This window comes from Monodelphis domestica, chromosome 4 (assembly GCF_027887165.1).
Source record: "Monodelphis domestica isolate mMonDom1 chromosome 4, mMonDom1.pri, whole genome shotgun sequence".
Lineage (NCBI taxonomy): Eukaryota > Metazoa > Chordata > Mammalia > Didelphimorphia > Didelphidae > Monodelphis > Monodelphis domestica.
This window is the reverse complement of record NC_077230.1, coordinates 291175376-291198005: the sequence shown is the minus strand read 5'-3', so window position 1 is coordinate 291198005 and position 22630 is coordinate 291175376. Positions and strand designations below refer to the sequence as shown.

Genomic DNA, 22630 nt, shown 5'->3' with positions numbered 1-22630 from the left:
TGATTTGCCCACAGACACAGCTATCAAGTATCTGAAGCCAGATTTAAATTAAAGAAAATGAGTTTTCCTGCCTCTAAGCCTGGCACTCCATCCACTATGTCACATGGCTACCAATTCTTGGTAATTGAGAGCCTGTCAATCCTCACTTGGGGTATTTGGGCATTAACCCAATTTACTGGTTACTGTTAGCCTAACTAAAAAATTGATCATAGGCTGAAAGAACTTTAATCTCTGAATTTCTACTGTAACAATAGAGAGGAGACAGTTGGGGAAAATGTGGAGGGTAGGAAAAACACTATACAACTGACTAGAAATACAGGTGAGGGAGAGTGAGGAATTGAGAATGACACCAAAGGAACTTTCTTGATTAAAGATGAACACTCCAAAGAAAAAGGGAAATTTGGAAGAAGGGTAGATTTGAAGGCAATGATAAACTGGGACAAACTGAATTTTGAGATGCCTAAAGGAATGTCCAGTTGGGCACCTGATGTTCAAGAAAGAGACTAGGAGAAAGTTAAGTCACCTGTCAATAGACAACCCCAATGGAATTAAAGAGGTTACTATAATAGTGTATATCACAGATGCCCCTGGGCCACTCAATTCCATCTTTTTTTTTTTTAAACCCTTACCTTCTGTCTTGGAGTCAATACTGTGTATTGGCTCCAAGGCAGAAGAGTGGTACGGGCTAGGCAATGGGGGTCAAGTGACTTGCCCAGGGTCACACAGCTAGGAAGTGGCTGAGGCCACATTTGAACCTAGGACCTCCCATCTCTAGGCCTGGCTCTCAATCCACTGAGCTACCCAGCTGCCCCCCCCCCCATCTTATTTTTTTAATATCCAAATCTAAGAAATGTAATTATCTAGTTCCATCAAAATATAACCCCAATGGAACTAAAGAAGTTACCAAAATATTCAACTACAGATGCCCCATGGTCACTCCACTCCAATTTGCCCTATTTTACATACAGATCTAAGAAACTTTTGTTAACCTAGTTCCAGCACAAAGGGAGTAAAATTAAAGTAACTCTCACAGCACTGAGACTAAATGAAAACAGGGGAAAAAATCTAAAATAAAATTTGGGGTTGACTACTGTGCTGCTGTGGTTCATTTAGCATAGGTGTGAAGTCATAGATATTTCCATAACCTGAGGTTATCCATTGTTAAATCATATAGTACAACAGACAACCCGAATGGGGAGCCCCAGCCTTTCATCCAAATAAATCAGAACATTTGATAGACTAATCATCCTCCTATCCATGTTTGTTTTTATTACATTTCAATTTTTCACCTAGATTGACCCATTTTCATAAGTCAAACTTTCAGTTAAAAACATGTCTAAAAACAATTCTACTCAAAAATTCAATTTTTTTTCTTCTTAAACTAGAGGTTCTTAAATTTGGGGGCCTTTAACTTTTTAAAATTGTGGTAACTGCATTTCAATTAGCTTCCTTGGTAAAACTAGGTGTTTATTTAAAAACTTAATTTTAAAACATTCTGAGGAATCCACAAGTTTCACCAGACTACCAAAAAGATCCATTACCAAAAAAAATGTTAAGAAACCTTGGCTTATTAAAATAATTTTTAAAATTATTCCACCATCCCTTATAAATCTTATAAAAACTAATGTTACCACTTATGACACTCTTCTCTCTCCCCCTTTCCCCCTCCTTAACTATCTACAACACAGAACGACAAAAAAAGAATATTTGGTAGCTTTATTGAATCTTCCCTCAAGAATATTTCATTTTTAGCCTCTCTGAGATGAGGGTTATCTTCCTAGCAGCCTCTTCTCCTTGGCTTATAGACTGGAGTCACCGGAATCGGAGGTCCTAAGTTTGTTCCAAGCCTCCCCTCAACTTCTACCCACCTAGTAAAAGAGGGCTGTGAGCATTACACGAGGCTTACGGAGAGGAGGCTGAGGGCTCCCAGTATCCAGGAGACAGTTCTAGGTCCTTGGAGCCTGGGGCGGGAGGCGGGGGGCGGCGGCTCAGGACCACTTCTTGGAGATGTTGAGATGGTTGAGCTGGTCCTCGAAGAGCTTGTGCGGAGGGAACTTGGCTGCCCTCGCCAGCTTTATGGCCTCAAAGTTCTCTCGCCTGCGGGCGGCGGAATGGTTGAACTCTTGCTCCCGGGTCATATACGGCATGCTCAGCCAGTACTCATTCTCTGCCTCGATCTCCAGCCTACGAATCATACCCTGCTTCATCCCCCAGGTCACTTTTCGTGGCCTTCGGTGTTTCCCGATCCATTGCTTCCCGGGAATCCGGCTGCCTCGGAGTAGAGCAGTCAGAAACATGGTACCTGTAGGGAAAGATAGAGCGGTCGAAGGGCGCAGTGTCCCCTCACAAGGGCTAATTCGCCGCGCACGCCGCCCTCCCCCTTCTTCGACCACTACCGGCAGCCAAACCACGGGGCAAAGCGCCTGAATGGGTCCAAAATTACCTAGGGTTGGAGTAATCTGATTTTTCAATCCACATATAACTCCCACAGCGATCAGACGCAGTACTTGAGCCAACTAGACGCAGTACCGGAGCCGGCCGAAATCAGCCGCCTCCGCGGCCAATCACTTTCCTGCTTCGCTCGCGCGAGAGTTTCGGTCTCGCGAGGGAAAGGAACGAGAAGAGCCTCTTAAAGCCAATACTGATAGGGGCGTGCTGGGTTTCAAACTAGCTGTAGAGCGCGTATCCTGTTGGAAGAACGGTCTGGTTGGTTATCCTTACAACTCTTTCTTCTCTATTCCTAGCTGCGTGCTGGCTGTTGGGCCTGGGACTCCCCTATTTTCCAATGGATCCCGTCGGGAAGTTCTTTGGAAAGCTGCACAACTTGGCTGTGACCTTGGAGAGAGAGACGGCTCAACTGGAGCGGGGGCTGAACGGAGAGGAGGCGGGTGAGGGATGCGGAACGCCAGGAACTAGGGCTAGATCAGGGGGACCTGACATTTGCCCTGTTGCGGCGTTCTGTGTATGAAAGTAGAACTGGAAGGGATCTCAGAAGTCCGCCAACCAGTCAACAAGCATTTATATCAGATGCCTATGTGCTAGGCATTATGCGAAGGGTTGGGTGTACAAAAAGCAAAAACCAGATTCCCTCCCCTCAAGGAGCTCACAGTCTGATGGAGGTATGGAGCTGGGAACAATAGGCAATGCTCGTACAAGGTGCAGGGTAAATGGAAGTAATTCTAGTGCCTTCTCCCTGTCGATTATTTCTAGTTTGATTGTACATAGCTAGAAAAAGATATTTGTACATTGTAAAAAGTTATTCGCTTGCCCCCCCTCATCCCCCATTAGATTGTGAGCTCTAGGATAGGGATTGTCCATTTCTTTGTATCCCCAGTTAGGTGGCACATAGTAGGTGCTTAATAAATGTTGACTGATTTGGGGGAAAAAAACAAAACACCCCAGAAGTGAGAGCCCTAGAAAGGCCCTCCCTCTCATGTAGAAGATGGGATTTGAGAGAATGAAAGGAATAGAAGATAGCCTGGGCAAAGGCATGAAGGCAGAAGATGAACTGTGCTGTGAGAGTATGAGCAAGAAAGGAACAGTCTCTTATGTGGAGAAGAGTAAAGTATAAGAAGACCAGAAAGGAGGTCAGGAGGGGACCCTTCATAAAAGACTTTTAAATCATTATATTCAACTGCCCTCCTTTTACTGATGATGAAACTGGGACCCAGAGAAGTTAGTGTTGCACAAGGTCAGACAGGTGGTGACACTAGTGGGATTTGAATTCATATCTTCTGGCTTCAGAACTAGTGATCTTTTCATATATTGGTGCAGTAGAAAGATTCCTGGATTTGAAACCAGAGGAACTGAATTAAAATTTTGACACTGTGAATCTTTGTGACTTTGGGCAAGTCAATTTTTCTCCTCTTTAAAATGAGGGAACTGGATCAAATGAACTAGGATCTGGTCCATCTCCAAATGTATAATTCTCTGTAGATTGTGATGATTAATTGGGAATAGGTAGGGAATGGGGAAGGGGCAAGTTGTGTTTTAAAGAGAAAGTAAGTGTTTAAAATATGTTTAAAAATATTTGTAAGAATACAAGGTTAGAATAATATGCTATTATGGTATCCCATCTTCCTTCTGACTCCATTGGATGTTTCTCCTTCCTCACTATTTGTATTGAAGATTTTGAAGACTCTCCAATGAGAATTTTGCATGACTTGCACTTGGAGGTGAAGACTCTAAAGGTATCACCTAGACAACATTAATTTTGTTTTGTTTCAGAGTTTTGAAACTCCACTTATTTTAATGGCATATCTCACCAAAAGTTGATTGTATTTATTTTTCCTTTTAAAAGGATGATGTTAAAATTCGTCTTGATAAAAGTCATTGGGAGAGACAAGAAAGCAACAATTTTATAAAGAACACCAAATTGCTGATGGAAAGAAATACAATGAATATCACAAAAATAAGAGACTTATTCCTGAAATATGGATACAAGCCAACTGCTGTGGGAGACCCAGGTTTGAATAGTTTTTATTTCATAATGAATTATTTTAGTATAGGGTCATAGAGTATTAAAAGTTGGAAGGAACTGAAGAAGTTACCTCATTTTACAGATGAAGAAATTTTTCAAAGAGCCTACAGTAGCATGGAAGACAGTATTGTAAAATGGGAAAAGTTCAAGAAAAACTTTCTGGCCCCACTTTGTGACTTTAGCCATATTATTTCTGATCTCTGTTACCTAAATTCATTAAAATGGGAGTCTTTAAGCTTGTCCCTATAACCTCATAGGACACTATAGGGACAAAACAAAATGATAGATATGAAGATCTAGTGCGTTCTTTTGAAAAAAGAGTATATGAAAAATCAAATAGGAAAATGTAATTTGACCTGAAGTCAACCCGTTTGGGATTTAGACCTAACTTGGTATGCTTAAACAAATTAATTAAACATGTTAATTACTAGTTTTCTGTATGCTCTAGTTTTATCATTTGTATATAATGATTTCCTTTTTATTCTTTCACAAGAATTAAAAACTTCTCCAAGTATGAGGTCCCATAGTCCAAGATATTTTAAAGTATAAACACACATTTTTGTGTATCATATTTGTTTGCATGTAGAGTTGTGATTTCATCTACATAGAAAATTTCACCTACCACTTCAGATGAGGAACTTAATCTTTAAAGTCTTAGAGACAACTGAATACATACCTAATAGATGCCCAAAAAAGAATTTGTATGCAGGTTTCCGACTCCAAGTCCAGATCCCTAAATATTATATCATATTGCATCTTATTATATAGCACACCAATAAGTAGATAAAAGTGTTCAATTAGTATCCAAGAGAATATAGCAAATAATATGTTCAATTACAGTAAGTAAGGAAAAATGACTTGAACTCTGTTTCTTTTCATTTATCTTTTCTGCTTGTGCTTCTAAAATGAGATGTAGGGACACCAACATAACATAGTGGATAGAGTGCCAGGTCTGGAGTTGGGTTCAAATTTGGCCTCAGCGACTTCTAGTTATGTGATCCTAGGCAAGTCACTTAACTCCAGTTGCCTAGTCCTTGCCATCTTTTTTTGCCTTAGAATGAAAACTTAATATTCTAAGACCGAAGGTAAGTATCTCTAAAAAAATGAAGAAGAGATGTGGGAAAGCTGGGATTGAAACCAGCAGGAGTTAGACTAATCTAAGTAATTCTAAATAGAACCTTTTTATTTGGAGCATATAAGATTTTATATATTAATGTTTGATGACAGTTGAATCTATTTGATGTTGAATGTTTTACAGTGAAAAAGGAAGATATTGATAATGTGAAATCAGAGGAGGCTAAATGCAAAAACTCTCAGATGTCTGAGGCAAACACAGAAGATATGTCTGGTGGTTCTGTTCAAAGTAACCATGTTCCTCAGAGCCCTCCACATAGTCCACAGCTTTCAGATTTTGGACTGGAAAAGTATATGTTTTCCAGAAATTTGAATATTCATCCACCAGCAATGAATATTCATAAACAAGAGCAAGTAACTATGAATACACCTTTTAAACAAACTTCCCCCAAAATGCTGAAAACTCCGAAATGCACCTTAAAGATGGATGAGTATGTAGTAGAAACTCCTAAGTTGGAACACTTTGGTATTTCGGAACATACCATGTGTTTAAATAACGATTACACAATGCTGCTTAAAAATGCCCAGAAAAATAAAAGGTAAGATCTGTTAAGTAATCATTTTTAAGATGTAATTATTTTTGCACTGCTTGTCTTCTCCTGTAATTCATATGTAATTTTTATTTAATGTCTCTATATTTTATATTTAATGTAATTATCTAAGGGGTAAATGGCATGATTTAAAAAAAAATTATGTAGAATATTTTTCCATGGTTACATGATCCATGATTTTTCTCAGCCCTCTTCCCTCCCCCCCCTCCTGAAGCTGACAAGCAGTTCTACTGGATTATACATGTATCATTGTTCAAGACTTATTTCCGTTTTGTTTTTTCAGCAATATTGAGGATTTGAATTTTATTTTTATTGTTTTAACATAAAAAAGGGTTTACTTATCTTTGAAGAACCCCACATGGTTTATGAAAAAAATGTTTCATTAGATACATTAATTTATATATTTCACTTATTCTACGAAATTCTTTCTAGCCTATAAACTCAAGATTTGAAGAATCCTTATCCCTTTATAACCATAACCACCCACTACCTCTACTTGAGTGGTGTACATTCCAGGCATATAACATAGCAAGTGAAAAGGCTCAAGAGATGAAGTTTTGATTTGAAAGCAGAAGTAAAGGTTAAAAAATAAATAAAGGTTTTAAAAAAAGGTAAAATATTCTAGGTGTGTTAGGTGAATGATGTGATATAAAGCTGGAAAAGTGAGTTGTTGTCAGGTGTAATAGTTAAAGGAATTGAGGTACAGGGGATAAGGAAGGTTTTATAACAAGGAATGGAGGAGTTGAAGGGATAGAGGGAATATGGATGCTGATGAGGTAAAAGGAGAGAGGTACCCTCTGCTGAGAGGCTGTCTTTGAAAAATGGGGTTCCTCAAGAAGTAGGCCAACTATGATAGCTTGAGGGGATGTTTTCTCTATTCATTGTTGTTGAAGATACCCCTGAATAGGTAAGAACAGACTCCCCCTGAGGGACAAGCCTCCCCCCCAGACCAAGATCACCTGGCAGGGGTCTGATAAGGACCTTTTATGGTTGAATGGTTGTCCTTAGGTTCAGCTCTCTCTGTGCCCCCCCTGAAATAATAGTCCTCTTATCTGACTGTGGGTTATTTAACTCAAGATGAATTTATTAACAAGTTTAGATTGGGAAGGTATCAGGGTAGAGGGAATAGGGATATCTCTATACTTTTCCCCAGATTAGGTTTGAGTCTCAGCTTTTGAGCTGAAGCCAGGCTTTTCAGGCTGGTGAAGGGTTTCTTTTATTCCTGTCTATGATAATCTGTGATAGCTTTCTTAAATTCAAAGTCTTTAGCAGTAGACAGCAAGAAGAAGAAAAGGTTCTGACCTTCAGAGCTGGTTGGGCCTATCTGTTCAGGCTAGTGCCCTGCAAGACCAGCCTTAAGTTCAAACTGCTCCCCATAAATATTTTTGTTCGATGGCATGATCACAGGAATCCAGGTAGAACACATGGTTGGAAAAAGTGGTACTTCTATCCAGAGACAGGGAGAGAGTGCTCCTTCCAGTCTGAGGGCCAGGAAAGAGTCCTGGAGAGAAACTGTCACTCTCCAAGTCACCCTTCCCCCCAACTGTCATTGCTGTCCATCAATTTCACTCTAACCTTCGAAGTGCTATTTGCTCCAACTCAGTGGCAGAAAGTCCAGAGCTTGATTCAGTTTTCCTTTCCACACAGGTTGTAGTGGGCCACAAGTACTAAGCTAACAACTTTGAATTTTATTCTAAAGATAATAAGGAATTATTGAGAGGTTTTAAAGAGAAGGGCTGACATAGTAAGGCATGCCTTGGGAAAGTCATTGGCAGCTTTATGGAGTATGAATTAGAAAAGAAATAGCAAAAGCAGAAGTTTCAATAATTTAGGCAAGAGGAGATAAAACCCTGAACTATAGTGTTTACTCTAGGAGTAGAAGGGATAAAATGGATGCAAGACATGTTTTGGAGAGATTGTATAGGATTTGGCATGTGAATGAAAATGTAGGAAGAGTCGAAGATGAGACAGGTGACAATCTTCTATTACTGGGAAATTGTGGTCCCCAAAATATGAGTATACAAACTTTGAGTAGGGAGAGAGAGGAATACTTTTAGTTTTAAACACTGCATTTAAAGTTCAAGGAAACATCGAGGTAGGTGACATCCAGTAGCTTTGAAAGAAAATTAGGGGTACAAGGATAGACATAGATGCCATTCGCATAGAGATGGTGATTGAAACCATGGGAGTAAATGAGAAAACCAAAGTGAGAAATAGAAAAAGAGGACCAAAGGAATGAACCTTAGGGAGATCACTATGAATAGGGGCAGCTAGGTGGTACAGTGGATAGGATTTTTGGCCAAGAGTCAGGAAGGCCTCAGTTCAAACCCTCAGTAATTAACCCTGGGTGGCCCTGGGTAAGTCATTTAACCCTGTTTGCCCCCATTTCTTATCTGTAAAATGAGCTAGAGAAGGAAAAGGCAAACCTCTCCAATATTTTCACCAAGAAAACCTCAAATGAGGTCACAGAGACAGATATAATTGAAACGACTGAACAACAACAGCAGCATATATGAAGAATGACAATAGGATGAGATACCAGCAGAGGAGAAAATGAGTGACAAACATTTCTGATGTTCCCCTGTACCAGGTATTAGGGATCAAAAAAAAAAAAAGCATAAATGTCATAGAGATAAGAAAAAGAATCTAGGTACCTGTAATAACCTTAGAGATTGAGAAAAAGGAGAGGAAAAGATTGAAGATATTTGAGAGAGAAAGGATAACTGGTAAAACAAGGTCACCTAAGAGAAATTTGAAGGTGCAGGTAAATGATGTAGCTTTAGGCACCTTTTTGAAAGAAAGAGAAGAAAAGATTTAGGAAATAGAAGCCTGATGTTATATGACTCCAGTTTTCTCAGTATTATATGAAGGGTTATGTGGTAAGAGCAAGAGACAGGTGTATTAGTCTTGTAGAAGAGAACTGAAACGATTGCTATAGAGAATGTGATAGGAAATCACCAAGAATTGAATAAGTTGATTGTTAGGCAGCTATAAAAGTCCATATGAGTTAAAGAGTATAAATTTGTAGACCCAATAATAACTTCTTCTTTTAATGCTGCCTCCCCCATTCCCATTGTCCTCAATCGTGCATTCTCATAGTGTATTATTCAATATCTGAAGTAGTTGTAGGTCAAAGTTAAAAGTTATCAAGGCAAAGAATTCCATGGCATTGGAGGAAACATTAAAATGGCTGACCATAGGGTCAAGACTTAAGTAAGAAAGGAAATAAAAGCAGAACAGAATTGATAATAATTGATAATTGAACCTTCCAAAATAGAGTAAAGAACAAATATGGTAGAAGGAAAAGGGAAATGGGTGATACACCCATATTAACAATATAAAATACGGATGATAATCCAAAAAAATAATTTTCTTTGACAAAGTTGTATTTGTACCAGGGCCATGAGGTTCTGTACTGGGAAAATAGTATAATTATATATATGTATATATATATTTGGGCAACTAATATATATATATATATGTATATATATATATATATATGTATACGTATTTATGTGGGCAACTAAATATGTCAGCAGATGTGGAGGGTAGGGAACCATTGACAAAGTATAGCATTCATTTATGCTAAAATCCCCCTAAAACATGGGCATATTAAAAAGGTCACTTTTAATTGCAAGTTTAAATTTAAAACCCAAAGCTAGCACTATTTGCAATAGTAAAATACTAGAAGCTTTCACAGGAATACAGAAATTAAACAGGGATACTCTCATTTCCTATTAACTGACATAGTTCTAGAAATATTAGTGATAGCAATAAAACAAGAAAGAAATTAAAGTCATAAAATTGGTTTCTGATAAAATTGGAACTGCTACCCCTTTTTTCAGATGACATGGTTTAATTTTTAATTCCAGGGCATCAGAAAAGTAATTGAAACAATAGTTTCAATAGTACTGGTAGGATACAAAAAGAATGTATGAATCAAAATTTCTGTGTACTAATAACTTTATTCTAGACAAAATGATAAAAAGTTTCATTCTATTCAGAACCCCTGGGAGTCAGTCTACCAAGACATACTCCATATACAAACAATTACTTTGAAAGGAAGAATGAATTATAATAATGGGGGGATTAAGAAGAAATAATCATCAAAATAATATGGTACTGGTAAAAAAAAAATAGAAAAGTACTTTAATGTAATGGATTTCTGTGAGTTTGTTTCTGATTCTTGCTTAATAATCCAGTGTTTCCTGAAACCTGACAACATAAACTACCTGGAGAAGAACTAGGAAAAGTTGAAAACAGTTTAGCAAACGATAGGTTGAGACCAGCAATTGAAACCTTATGCCAAAATGTTCTAATTGAATGCATAAGTATAAAAGGTAGCAAACAAATTGAAAGGATAGATGATGGATTAGATTTTTTTCTTTTTTTATAATGATGTATGGGGAGAGTAGTAACAAAAAAACTAAATAATTTTGATTAAATTAGATTTTGCACATTCTATCTAGGATAGGAAAACTCAATTGAAAAAAAAAACCCTTTGCATTTAATATCTCTTATAAGGATATGATATCTAAGATAAATAAGAAATGAATATAATTCTATATGGACAGCTGCCATACCCCAAGAGATACATGACCAAGGATATGAGCAAATAATTCTCAAATGTTAAATTTATGGTTGGACTGAATAATATTTTAGTTGGTTTCCAGGGATTTATTTCCAAATCCCAAATGAATTATTAAAGTCAGAATGGAATTTATGGTAGTTTATTTTACAATAAAGACCGAAGATATTAAGGAAGAGAGAAAGAGAAGAAAAAGGAGAGAGATAGTTGCTCTAGCCTCCTCTGAGCCAGGCAGGAGTTCAGAGGCCCCAGCCAAGGGAAAAGAGTCTCAAGATGATGGGCCTCTCCAGAGACTGGTGCCTCCAGAAAGGCCAAGGGAAAGAGAGTCAGCCTTTACACTCACCACATGTCAGTTCAAAGGAACAGGGCCACAAGGAAAAACAGGTCCAGTCAGCATTCTAATGAATGAAGAATTATTCTTCACTCCAGTAGAACTCCAACAGAAGTGGAAGTCCAAGTTGAACTTCCAGAAGAAGTCCCTTCAGGCCCTTGTCACTCTCTTTTAAAGACCTTTTTTCTTGCATCGTTTCCCTTAATCTTTACACCTGATGCTCTGCTCTAGGACCACCCATAAGGCAGTCAGTTGATTCTGATTAGTCACCCACTCTTTCACATGTGGGTCACAGACCTCCCATTCAGTGTGTGAGATGGGTGTTCATATCTTTTTAATTGAATCCAAAATGGGCAGATCTCCATATTCAACTTTAAGTACTGTGCTTGCGCATTTTTGGAGATTAAAATCTAAAAATAGACATATCTCTATACTCAATTTTAAGTACCAGATTTACACTTTGGGGATTAAATCCAAAAGCAGTCAGAGAATTACAATTTAATCTTCACAATCAAGGAGAGCTAAGTCCCTTCATTGTTACAATCAGGGGAGAGCCTAATCCAATCTTCACACAAACCATTTGCCACATAAAAAGATTAAACAACTAAAGAAACTCAAAGCAACTCTTGGGTTTCACTTCACATGCCCAGCAAAATATCAAAAATAATGAATGTTGGGAAAAGTTTAAATGTTAGAAAGACTCCAGTAAGACATGCACATGAACACTGCTTGCCTGATCTATGAATCCATTCATCTATCTTGGAAAGTAATTTAGAAAGATGCTTGAGAAAATCTGTACCATTTGACTCTGTTCTCACTATTATTTATTAAGAGCATATACCTTAAGGAAGTCAAAGACAGAAAGATCTCTTTTATACCAAAAGTCATTACCATCCTATAGTAGGAAAGACCTGGAAACAGAATTGGGAAATGACTAAACAAATTTTGGTGCCTGAACATAATGTAGAATGATTAAACAAATGTTCGTGCTTGAAAATAATGTAATATTACACAGCCTTATAAGAAATCACAAATGTGAAGTGTTCAGAGAAACACTAGAAAATTGTTATGAACAAAAGCAAAGGAAAGGAAATAAATCCAGGGAAAATAGTATATATATGATGACTATAACAACATAAAGAGAATAATAAAATTAAACTAAAGCAGTGTAATAGTGAATGAGCTAGCCTCAGCAAAAAGTTGTGAAAATATACCTCATATTTAATTGATGAAGTCAAGAACTATGGGTTATAGAATATTGCGCTTATTGTCAAATATTAATATATTCATTGGGTTTTTTTCCCCTTTTTAATCATCATTATAGAAAGCTAGCTGGAGAGGGAAAGATAAGAATGTATTGATGTAAAAAGACAATTGGGGGGTGGGGAGGGGCAGCTGAATTGAGTGGATTAAGAGCCAGGCCTAGAGACAAGAGATCCTGGGTTCAAATATAGCTTCAGACACTTCCTAGCTGTGCCATCCTAAACAAGTCATTTAACCCCCATTGCCTTACCCTTGCTGATCTTATCCCTTGGAACCAATTCACAGTATTGACTCTAAGATGGAAGGTAAGAGTTTTAAAAAGAAAAATACAATGGAAAATAAAAATATAGGTAATTTAAGTTCAAGATTTCTGTGATAATATAGTTAAATTTAATTACTAAAGAGTCATATATATTTTCCCTTTTTTAGTTTACCTAAGAATAATGCTATGGAAATAAATGTAGAAGCAAAATCAGGAGGCAACAACAATATCCCAAGTTCTGGTTCCATACTAGAACAATCAAAAGAAAATCGTAAGTACAGACTTGGATCAAATTTCTTTTCTACCATCTTTGCTAAATACTGTTGAAAGGCATTCTATGATAGTATATAGAACACTGAACTTGGAGTCAGGAAGGTACTAGATTTGAATCCTCTTTAGATACCTATTAGTAAGTAGTTTGACCCTGGTCAAATGATTTAACCTCTTTCTTTGCTGCTGTTTCCTAACCTGAACTGTTTAGTTTCTTAAACTGTTTTCTCATAAAAATAGCTTAGGGAAAAGGTTCTTTGTGATCTTGATAACTGTCTCTCTAGTTTACATACCCTTTTTAAGGAGGAGTTTAAACATAATAAATTCTAAAAAAATATGTATGCATTATAGGGAAATTAACAGAAAAGAGAAAAAAAGACAAAATGAGGCTAAATTTACAAGCTTACCAAAGGTCTTAATGTCTTTGTTCTACATGGCCTTATTTTACTTGTTTCCTTTTTCTTTCTTGACTGGCCCTTTTCTACCAGATTTTATCCTAAGATTATTTCTTTCTTTACTGTGATTCTTTCTTTTAGTCAACTAGGTGATTGGTGTGTCAACTTTCCTATATCTGTTTTTCCTTAGCCCTCAGCTCTAAGTGGAAGACCCTTAGGGTAATCTCCTTTCTCCAATAGTTTTTGTTTTTTAACTCCAATTTGTAAGCTTCTGATATATGCCTCACCTCCCTCACTTAGACTTTCTGTAGATATAGAGAAGTCTCCTTTCCTCCCTTCCTTCCCTTTGGTTCTCTAAAGCTTTCCCTTTCCTCATTCACCTTCCTTTTAAGAGATCTCTGAACTCTAGCTTTGGAAAGAAAGAACATGTTAACAGAACATTCTTCTCATCTGTGGGGCAGAGCCCAGAATGAAAACAACAGTTTCCATTTCCTTTCTGATTAGCAGTGGCTATCATTTTATGGGCTTTTCTGATGAGAGCTGGGAACTGTCTGCACCGACTTGTGGAGTAATTGATAACTGGAGGGCATGATTCTGTAATTGTACATAAAAAGCTTGAATTATTTTCCTCTAAATGTATAACCCTTTACCTGCTTTTCTTCCCATTCAGTGAAAGACCCTCACCAGATTTTCTCATAATTTATATCAATATTGGCACAGCATTGTATTGCCCTGAGGAACTCAGGGTGGTCTATGTATTTGGAGACTTCATTGTCCACTACCCCCCCTAATCTTCATCTTTTTTTTTTTAAACCCTTACCTTCCGTCTTGGAGTCAATACTGTATATTAGCTCCAAGGCAGAAGAGTGGTAAGGGCTAGGCAATGGAGGTCAAGTGACTTGCCCAGGGTCACACAGCTGGGAAGTGTCTGAGGCCAGATTTGAACCTAGGACCTCCAGTCTCTAGGCCTGGTTCTCAATCCACTGAACTACCCAGCTGCCCCCCCCCCCTTTTTTTTAATAAAAAATTCAAGTCCTAGCATTAGTCTCCAAGGATTCTATTATTATTAAAAGTTTGAATATTTTATCATTTGACCAAATAAAATACCTTTGTGGGCACATAAAAAGTTGGCTATCACCAAATCCTTAGTTAGAAATACAACTCCATATTATAACAATTCTTAGATATAGTGTCATCTTGAATTGCATCACGTTTTCAAATAATGTAATTAGGAGGATTTTGTCTTCTAAAACTAGTAAGCCACTTAACTATGTTTGTGTTTTTATTGCCCTCTAAATTCAAACATTTCTTGAGCCTCTTTTTTTTTTTAAAGGGCAAGATTGGAGATATAAAGATATATTGTCATAGAGAAATTCCATTGTATAAATTGTATACTAAAGAAAGATCAACAATTAAGACATTAAACAATTTGATTATACAGCACAGGATGTGTCAGACACAGGATTTGACACACATCTTTCTAATTCTAAGACCAGCCCTATATTTATTACAGCACACTGAGTTATCCAGAATATCTACTCCCTATAAAATGCTCTGTGAGCATGGATAGAGTGCTCAGCCTGGAGTTAGGAAGACCTGTGTTCAAATCCAGCCTCAGACTTTTATTACTTGTATGACCCTAGGCAAGCCATTTAACCCTATTTGCCTCTGGTTTTTAATCTATTAAAACTAGAGCTGGAAAACAAAACGGCAAGCCACTTCAGTTTCTTTATTGAGAAAATCTCAAATGGGGTCATGAAGAGTTGGATATGACTAAAATGGCTTAATACCAACAAAACAAAAGGCTATGGGGATAGAAAGAAGTATAAGATTTTTATTTGTCTCTGATCTTCTCTCTGACTAATTAGTTTATGAGATCTGTTAAGAAAAAGATTTATTTCTCTTATATGTTCACCTAGGTATATATTGTAATAAGTATTTATGTATTTGGCTGATTTATTAAGGAATGGTTCATTCTAGCTATCCTAACCATAAATACCTATTTAGTCTTTACTGTAGCTGTCCACAGAGCTTCATCATCTGATTTAACATTGTCAGTGTTTCCAAAAATAAAGGGATGAGTGGAGGGAGGGGTTAGAAAAGAGTGCTTAAAATGCATTTCCTAATTAGCTGTGCTAGTATATCAGAGCATAGAACAACCTCAAAGTTAAAATCTTTGTAACTTTCTTCTCTTATTATATATGTCTATTCTAGATGCTTATTATGCCAATTCCCCTTTGGAGCCTGTATTCTTCACTCCTGGCTTGAAAATCCCATTGAAAAATAGCAATCCAGTTTTAAATGAAACAAAACAAAACAAAACAAAAGTAAGTTTGAAAGTTAGAAAAAAGTAAGGTGTTGGGTATCACCTATGATGCTATGTAGCTTAGTAAGGAAGCATATGCTGTATTTACTGATAGTAATTAATATGAATTGTTTGTGTTCTTCCTAAACAATGTTGTATTTAGCTATTTGGGATTTTTTTGGATTTATTATCTTTGTATTTGTAATAGATAGATAGATATTCATGTATTATGCATGTGTATAAATACATAGCTATATATACAAGAATTTATTTATTTATATATATATATATATATATGCTCATGCACACATATATGTGTATATATTTGTGTCCCTAGTAGCTAAAACAGTAAAGTCACATAGTAGATGCTTGATAAATGCTTGTTGATTGATATAATTCTATTCACTAAGTAAGTTTTACTATTATATAAAGGTATTGGTCACTTTTATACAGCAGGATATAATTCCACCAATATCAGGCTCAAGCAATTTGGATTCAGAAGTTTATACTTCATTGGTTTTAAAATCTGACAAGTGGTTTGAACATCATGAAGAACTCTCTCCTCCTAAGATTTCTCCTAGTGAAAACTTGCTGAAAACACCCTCACCTCCAGAAGTAACTACAATTCCAGATGATATCTTCCAGGTTATTTTTTTTAAGTACATGCATTATATTTGATGTTTCTATTTTGTTCAGATTTTTTAAAACCCACTATATTATTTGGATATCATTTTTGTAGACTCATAATTCCATTCCCATAGTAACTATTTCACACTTTGTTCCTTCTTTTATCACCCTTGCTTTTTATAGATGACCGTATTTCCCTATATATCAACCTACTCTTCTTTTTCACTGCTTTCCCAACAGGAATAATCTCTTTCTCCTAATCAGGTTTTAAACCTTTTTTGTCAGTTTGGTGTATTATCTTATGGACCTCTTCTCAGAATAATATTTTCAAATGTTATAAAGTACATAAGATTACAAAGGAAACCAATTACATCAATATATACATAATATATATTTTAAACAAGTTCACTGACCCCAGGTTAAGAACTACCCTCCATCCTCACACAAAAACCAATCCAGAAAGTGTTTTTAATAATACTACTTCCTAATTCCTCCAAATCCTTGTTTTATCAGTCATTCCTTCTCCCTCTCATACGTCTTCAGACTTTTCTTTTCCACTAGTTTCTTGTCTCACTGATCACCTTTCATTTGCCCTGTTTTACTCCCTCAAGCTACATTTCTCCAAGTAGTCTGCATTCATTGTTTCTCTTTCTTCATTATCCAGTCACTCCTTTATTCCTTATAATCTTCCTTACTATTTCTTACAATTTAAGCTTCCTTACAATTTCATCTGCTTCTTTATTGAAATTACTTTTTTCTGACTTCTCTGTAGCATGCTATTGAGTAGATTCTCTTTTAGTTTTTGTGACATTGTACTGTTCTCCAAAATCACTTCAGTCCTGGAACTTACACCTCTATTCCTGGATCGACCCCTGCCCCCTTCCCTTCCTCTCTTTGGAGGGTGGAGACTACTCCTCCCAGAACTTACATTTAAGAAGGGTACCCAGGTCAGCCATCTCTTCATTTCTTACCTGGTGACACTCTGGATTTCTCTGATCCTGTGCCAGGTACTGTCCCCATTGCCCCTCATTTTTCTGCTTCCATTTGTACATTAGATTATAAACTCGCTTATTTGCCTTTCCTCCTATCCCCAATGTTTAGCATAGTTCCTAACCAATGTTATCAATAAATGTTCGTTGACTAACACAACTGTCTCCTTTTCCTTCTCCTGATCCTTAAATCTAGGCATTCTCCAGAACTGTTTTTGGCCTTCTTCTATTTGCTCTTACTCTCCCTTGGTAAGCTTATCTACTCATGACTTGAATCACTTCCACCCATGACCTTTCTTGAATTTCATCTCTCCATTTCCATAACTACCTACTTGACATCTCTGATTATTATCCCACCTTCATAATGTCCAAAAATACACTCATAGTCTTCTTCAAAACATATTCTTCCTAATTTGTTTAGCTGTTTTAGTTCCCCAGACATAGAACTTCTGTATATTTATATTTTTTTATAGGACCCTTGTGCTCTCAACTCCACACATTCAACCATTTTTACCAATTCAGTAAACTTTAATTCCATACCTAATATGTACTACTGTGCTAGACACTGAAGAGACAACAATAAGATAAGAGAAAGTCCTTGCCCTCTAGGAACTTACATGTAATAAGGAATATAAGGCATACCCAAATAACTAATATATTTAAAAGTGTTTAGTGCATAGAATATTTATAAAATTGGTATGCCAGTTCTGAAAAGGAAGAGAGTACTATCTGCATAGGGACATTATGGAAAGCTTCATAGAGAGGAGACTTATGTCATAGTGAATTCAATACCTCACCAATTTTGGGATAGCTTGGATTGTTAGAAATTACTTTTCTTATACCAAGCTGAAATTTTCTTCTCTGTAACTGTGTTCCGTTCTGGTTTTTCAGAACTACGTGGAATAAATCTTAATTCTTCTTTCTGCCCATAATTACAGGTGTTATATCTCATCCTCATCTCCAGTTCCCAAATAAAATTTTTACTTTCTCCACCTTATTGTTAATTTTTCCAAAGGGCATATATATTGTAAACAATACACATGTACATATTTGTGTACATAGACACATACACTAGAATTTTTTTCCAAAAATGTTCTAAAAACAATGTTGTTACTCTTCCTAAGCATGTGTTTTATTTTACATCGCCTTCCAAAGGTACTTTCTTCAAATAACATAACAAAAATGTTTTGTTTTCCAATTTTTAGATGTTATCAAGGTATAATTCAAAATTAGCCACACCAGTAGCCTTTAAACCAAGACCCAGCAAAGCACTTTTTTCTGATTTTAAATGAAAATTACTTGAGGGATACAACAGAATGAACCAAGAAGAGTAAGTAATTTTTATTATATTCTTAAGAAGTTATTGTCTTGTTTGGAAAGTGTTTAAATTTTTTTCTTTTTTTTTACCGTTGAATAATTTGTCATAGCTGTTTTGCTCATCCATTTTCTTATTTTTAATAAATCACGATATTAAATGGCACTAAAGTAAACAAAGATGGAAAGAGAAGCTTAGTGGAGTTTCCATGTAGGAGACAAAATAAAGTTTGCTTTGGGTGGAGCAAAACACTACCTGTAAATACTTATTTCTGTTTAAACAGTGAAAATCATATTAGAATCCTTGAAAATTCAAGAGACTTCTGACTTCCTGATTATACATATAAAAGCGGGAGGACAGAGGCATACCAATAATATTTATCACTTTTGTGATTGATATTCAGTACAAAGGCTAAATATAGAAGGATTCCCTATAGATAGTGAGATCCTCCAGATATTCCTGTTTTCATATGACAATTGTGTTGATCATAAAAGAGATTATCCTACCTCTTCTAACAGGAAAAAACAAATGGATAACGGATATCCATTTTTCAGAATATGGATGGATAGCACATAGAGCTGGTTTGTTAATATGTCTTACACAAACCTGTAGTTAGATAATGAACTGGGGCTAAATTTAAAGAGGAAGAGAATGGAGTAAGTTGCTTTAGGGAAAATGTAGTGCTTTTATGACTTAAAGATTATCTGAAACAAAAGATCACTTTTTTAAAAAAATCATTTTTTTCTGTTGATGCTATACAGTTGCAAATAGTGGAATAGCAGTCCCTAAAGAAGACTGAAAGTTGTTAGCCAACTAAAGGGCATTTGATGCACAAGCTGGCATTTATAAAGGGCTTTTAATATTAAGCTCATTGGATCCCTAAAGTAATTCTGTGAGATACATACTGTTATTGTGCCTATTTTGCAAATGAGGAACCTGAGTTTCACAAAGGGTAAGATAGCCAATTTCATCTAGTAAGCATCCAAAGTAGAATTTAATCTAGGTCTTCCTGACTATAGGTCCATTGCACTAGCCACTCTGCTGCAATGCTTCTCTAATGAAGAATTATATAGGAAAGTAGTATAAAATCCAAATGCCATTAAATCAGAAAAGGAGCTGGACCAGTCATGAAATAAGAGATTAATTACTGATTGGTGGCCTACTTGGTCCATTGGTATCCACAAAGTGTTGAGAGAAACAGAAAAACGAAAAGAGAAAGGGAGAAATAGCATTTATTAAGTGCTTAATGTGTATTCCATAAACTCTGCTAAGCCCTGGACAAACAAAAACAGGAAAAAAAGATCATCACTCTTCTTAAGGAATTCAATTTCCAAAGGACAAAGAAACAAATATAAGTAGAAGCCTAAAAAGACAGGAGGCAGAATGATAAGTGTCCATGGTGGAAGCACAGCTGTGCTAGTGAGGAAATGGAGCAGACTAGAGAATAAATTGAGCTTGGGGGTAAAGTGAGTATGACTGCAGGGCCCATCAGGTATTTTCAGTTGTTTTGCCTAGAAATAGTAAAGTTTCTCATGGTGATAGACAGTTTATCATAGCCCTTCAGGTTAGCAGCACCTAACCTATCCATCCCTGTGTAGTAATATCAAGCTCTTGTAATTAATAAAGACAGGCTTAAAGTCCCATTGCCAAATTACTCCCGTTTTTTGTTTAGAGCACAAGGGCCATCCTAAAATTTAGGACTTTTTTCATGGCCAATGAATGTGAGGCATATTAAAATTGAGAGAGAGAGAGAGAGAGAACAGACACTTTTCTCCAGGACTGTCCACTATTTAGTTCTCACCTTCTCTGGTTAGATTTTCTCCAGGATTATATCTTTCTGGGCTACTTAACACCTCTTTTATTAAGTTCACCTTTTATAGTTACTTAACACCTTTTTGTAGTTAAAATCTAAAAATAGATTGTAGCTTACAAAAGGAAGAGCTAAGTATCTTCATTGTTATAATCAGGATAATATAATCAGGATAATAATAGCTAAATCCAATCTTCACAGGCAACAGCCATCATCATTTCCAAATAGAGATCAAGGACCATTAGGTGAACCTGTTTCCTTTGGGAGAAATTTAAGTGGTAGCAGAAAGCTTTTGAGAGGCAGCAATGGTCAAGCATAACATGAAGGGCTAGGATAATAATACACATGTAAGAGACAAGGTGCTTCTTGTAACTCAACTTTTAAGCTTCCAAGGACAACCCATTATGAATTAGCTGAGTATATCATCTTTTTGTTTAGGGTCTTTATGAAACATTTTAATTGCATTACTCTGCCCCTAATACTGTGTAAGTTTGTCAGGGATATCAGTATAATATTGCTGTCCTATTACAGCACGAACCTTTCTTTGTTACCCAAGTAGTTTGTCTAATCTGTGTAACATTCAAGGAATTGGAGCAGAATGGAATCAATATAGAGGTTCGTTCCCATAGACATAGCTGTTGGCTTTGCTGCAGGGTGGCAAGTCCTCTTCCCCAGTAGATGATCTGTCCAACACTGATCTTATATGGCCCTCCCAATGAGCATATGGCTTGTCATCAGTTGTCAGGGGTGTTCATAGTGAGACAGAAGCTGTTGGAGCCAGCAACGACAGTTTACTTAGGTGTGTGAGTGGTGAAGAAAATTTGGTATAAGTCCTAAAACAGTAGACTCTACCAAGAACAAAATCACCAGATTAGATAGGAGAGCAGAGGTTCCTCTGGTTTTTCAGCTAGGATAGCTTGAGTAGGCATGTGGAAGGTCACCCCTCTAAAGAATTGACATTAATACTTTTTTCTCTTTTTTCTTTTTTTCCCTTGCTGTGGTGTTCTTTATTTCATACAGTTGCAAGAGAAGAGACATTGATATCCTGACACAGCTTTAGTACCATGAAGATGCTTTTCACACCTGAGCAAGATGGATTGTGTTTATGATCTTAGGGAAACAGGCATCATACTTAATGATGTCACTTTAAATCACTTTCCTCTGAAAGCAGTAGAACCCCCTTTCTAATTCTAGGGCTAAGCCCAAAAATCATCTCTGTCCCACAAGAGAGAAAAGAAGACAGTCCAGGATTTGGGGGAACTCATACCAGTCTTCCTTTTATAAAAAATGTAAAAATATAACTCTGATTGCAAATGTTCATGTTTACCAATTTGCATTTTAAAAATTCCTAGTAAACCCAGAGAAACTTCATTTTGCAATCCTGTATAAATTGAATTTGGGTCCCCTTGTAATTTACCTTTTCCTTCCCTAGAATCATGCTATGCTTGAAAATGCATTTTTTTCTTTTCTAAAACTGATAGGTCCTAAAACAATACAGGATATACAGACAGCAAGGCAGCATTCCTTCATAATTCCTTCAGAAAAGGCAGGTGTACCTTAGAGCACACCACTCCACCTTCTGCCAGATCATACTCATATAATTCTTTAGCAAGTGGCTAGAGTAAAAAGGACCAGCAGTTATAGATAATTATAGACTCGTTAATAGGGAAAGCCAACCACTAAGACCTGGAAAAAAAATTCCACAACAGTCTTGAAGAATTCGAAATAAGACCACAGCCAGCAACCAAGACCCGGGGGTGGGAGTGGGGAAGACTTAAATCCTCAAAACAACAGATAATAGAGTCTTATCTAGAAGAACCCTGCAACAAAAGCAGAGGTATTTGCAGTCATGTCAAAATCTCTTAGAAGCACCACAAAAGAAAAAAGATTGACTCCCCATTAAAATGTATGTGAAGTAAGTCCAGTTTTCCTATTGGTCTGTAGACCTTATACATTTAGGAATATTGTGAGTAAAGCATCTAGCTATTTAAATTCAGTTTCAGCATAAAATTTAACTCTTAAAATCTAATTTTGTCATTTTACCCTTGTATCTAATTTATATAAAAAGTAAAAATGTTAAATTTGCAGTAGGTGTGTATTTCCTTTACAATTTGTAGTATCAAGTCTACTGATAGAAGAATATCAAATCTAAAAATGATTTCTTTTGCTAATTGTTAATAGTTCTCTACTATTTTTACTTCTGCCCACCCTTAATTGATACATAAAACTATGAGGATATTTTAATAGGAACAATATTTAAGCATTTGAATAAAATCAATCTAAATTTTTTTTAAAGTTCCTTTGATGGGA

At 36.4% G+C, this 22630-nt stretch overlaps 2 protein-coding genes across 3 annotated transcripts; one reads left to right on the top strand and one right to left on the bottom strand.

Annotated features, from left to right (window-relative positions):
• Positions 1 to 1702: 1702 nt before the first annotated feature.
• MRPL57 (mitochondrial ribosomal protein L57) lies at positions 1703 to 2584 on the bottom strand. Its single transcript, XM_007495210.3, has 2 exons — positions 2444 to 2584; positions 1703 to 2302 (listed from the first exon to the last, which is right to left on the bottom strand). The coding sequence occupies exon 2, from the start codon at positions 2295 to 2297 to the stop codon at positions 1989 to 1991; it is 309 nt and encodes a 102-aa protein (XP_007495272.1). The 5' UTR covers positions 2298 to 2302; positions 2444 to 2584; the 3' UTR covers positions 1703 to 1988.
• Positions 2585 to 2617: 33 nt separating this feature from the next.
• On the top strand, positions 2618 to 22405 carry SKA3 (spindle and kinetochore associated complex subunit 3). Of its 2 annotated transcripts, none has more exons than XM_007495207.2 (9): positions 2618 to 2888; positions 4129 to 4190; positions 4301 to 4466; positions 5739 to 6153; positions 12777 to 12880; positions 15489 to 15601; positions 16033 to 16224; positions 18401 to 18525; positions 21341 to 22405. In XM_007495207.2, the coding sequence occupies exons 1-8, from the start codon at positions 2786 to 2788 to the stop codon at positions 18485 to 18487; spliced, it is 1242 nt and encodes a 413-aa protein (XP_007495269.1). In that variant the 5' UTR covers positions 2618 to 2785; the 3' UTR covers positions 18488 to 18525; positions 21341 to 22405. The 2 variants fall into 2 exon arrangements, with proteins under 2 accessions (XP_007495269.1, XP_007495270.1); XM_007495208.2 differs by having other exon boundaries at positions 2640 to 2888; positions 16036 to 16224.
• The last annotated feature ends 225 nt before the right edge of the window (positions 22406 to 22630 follow it).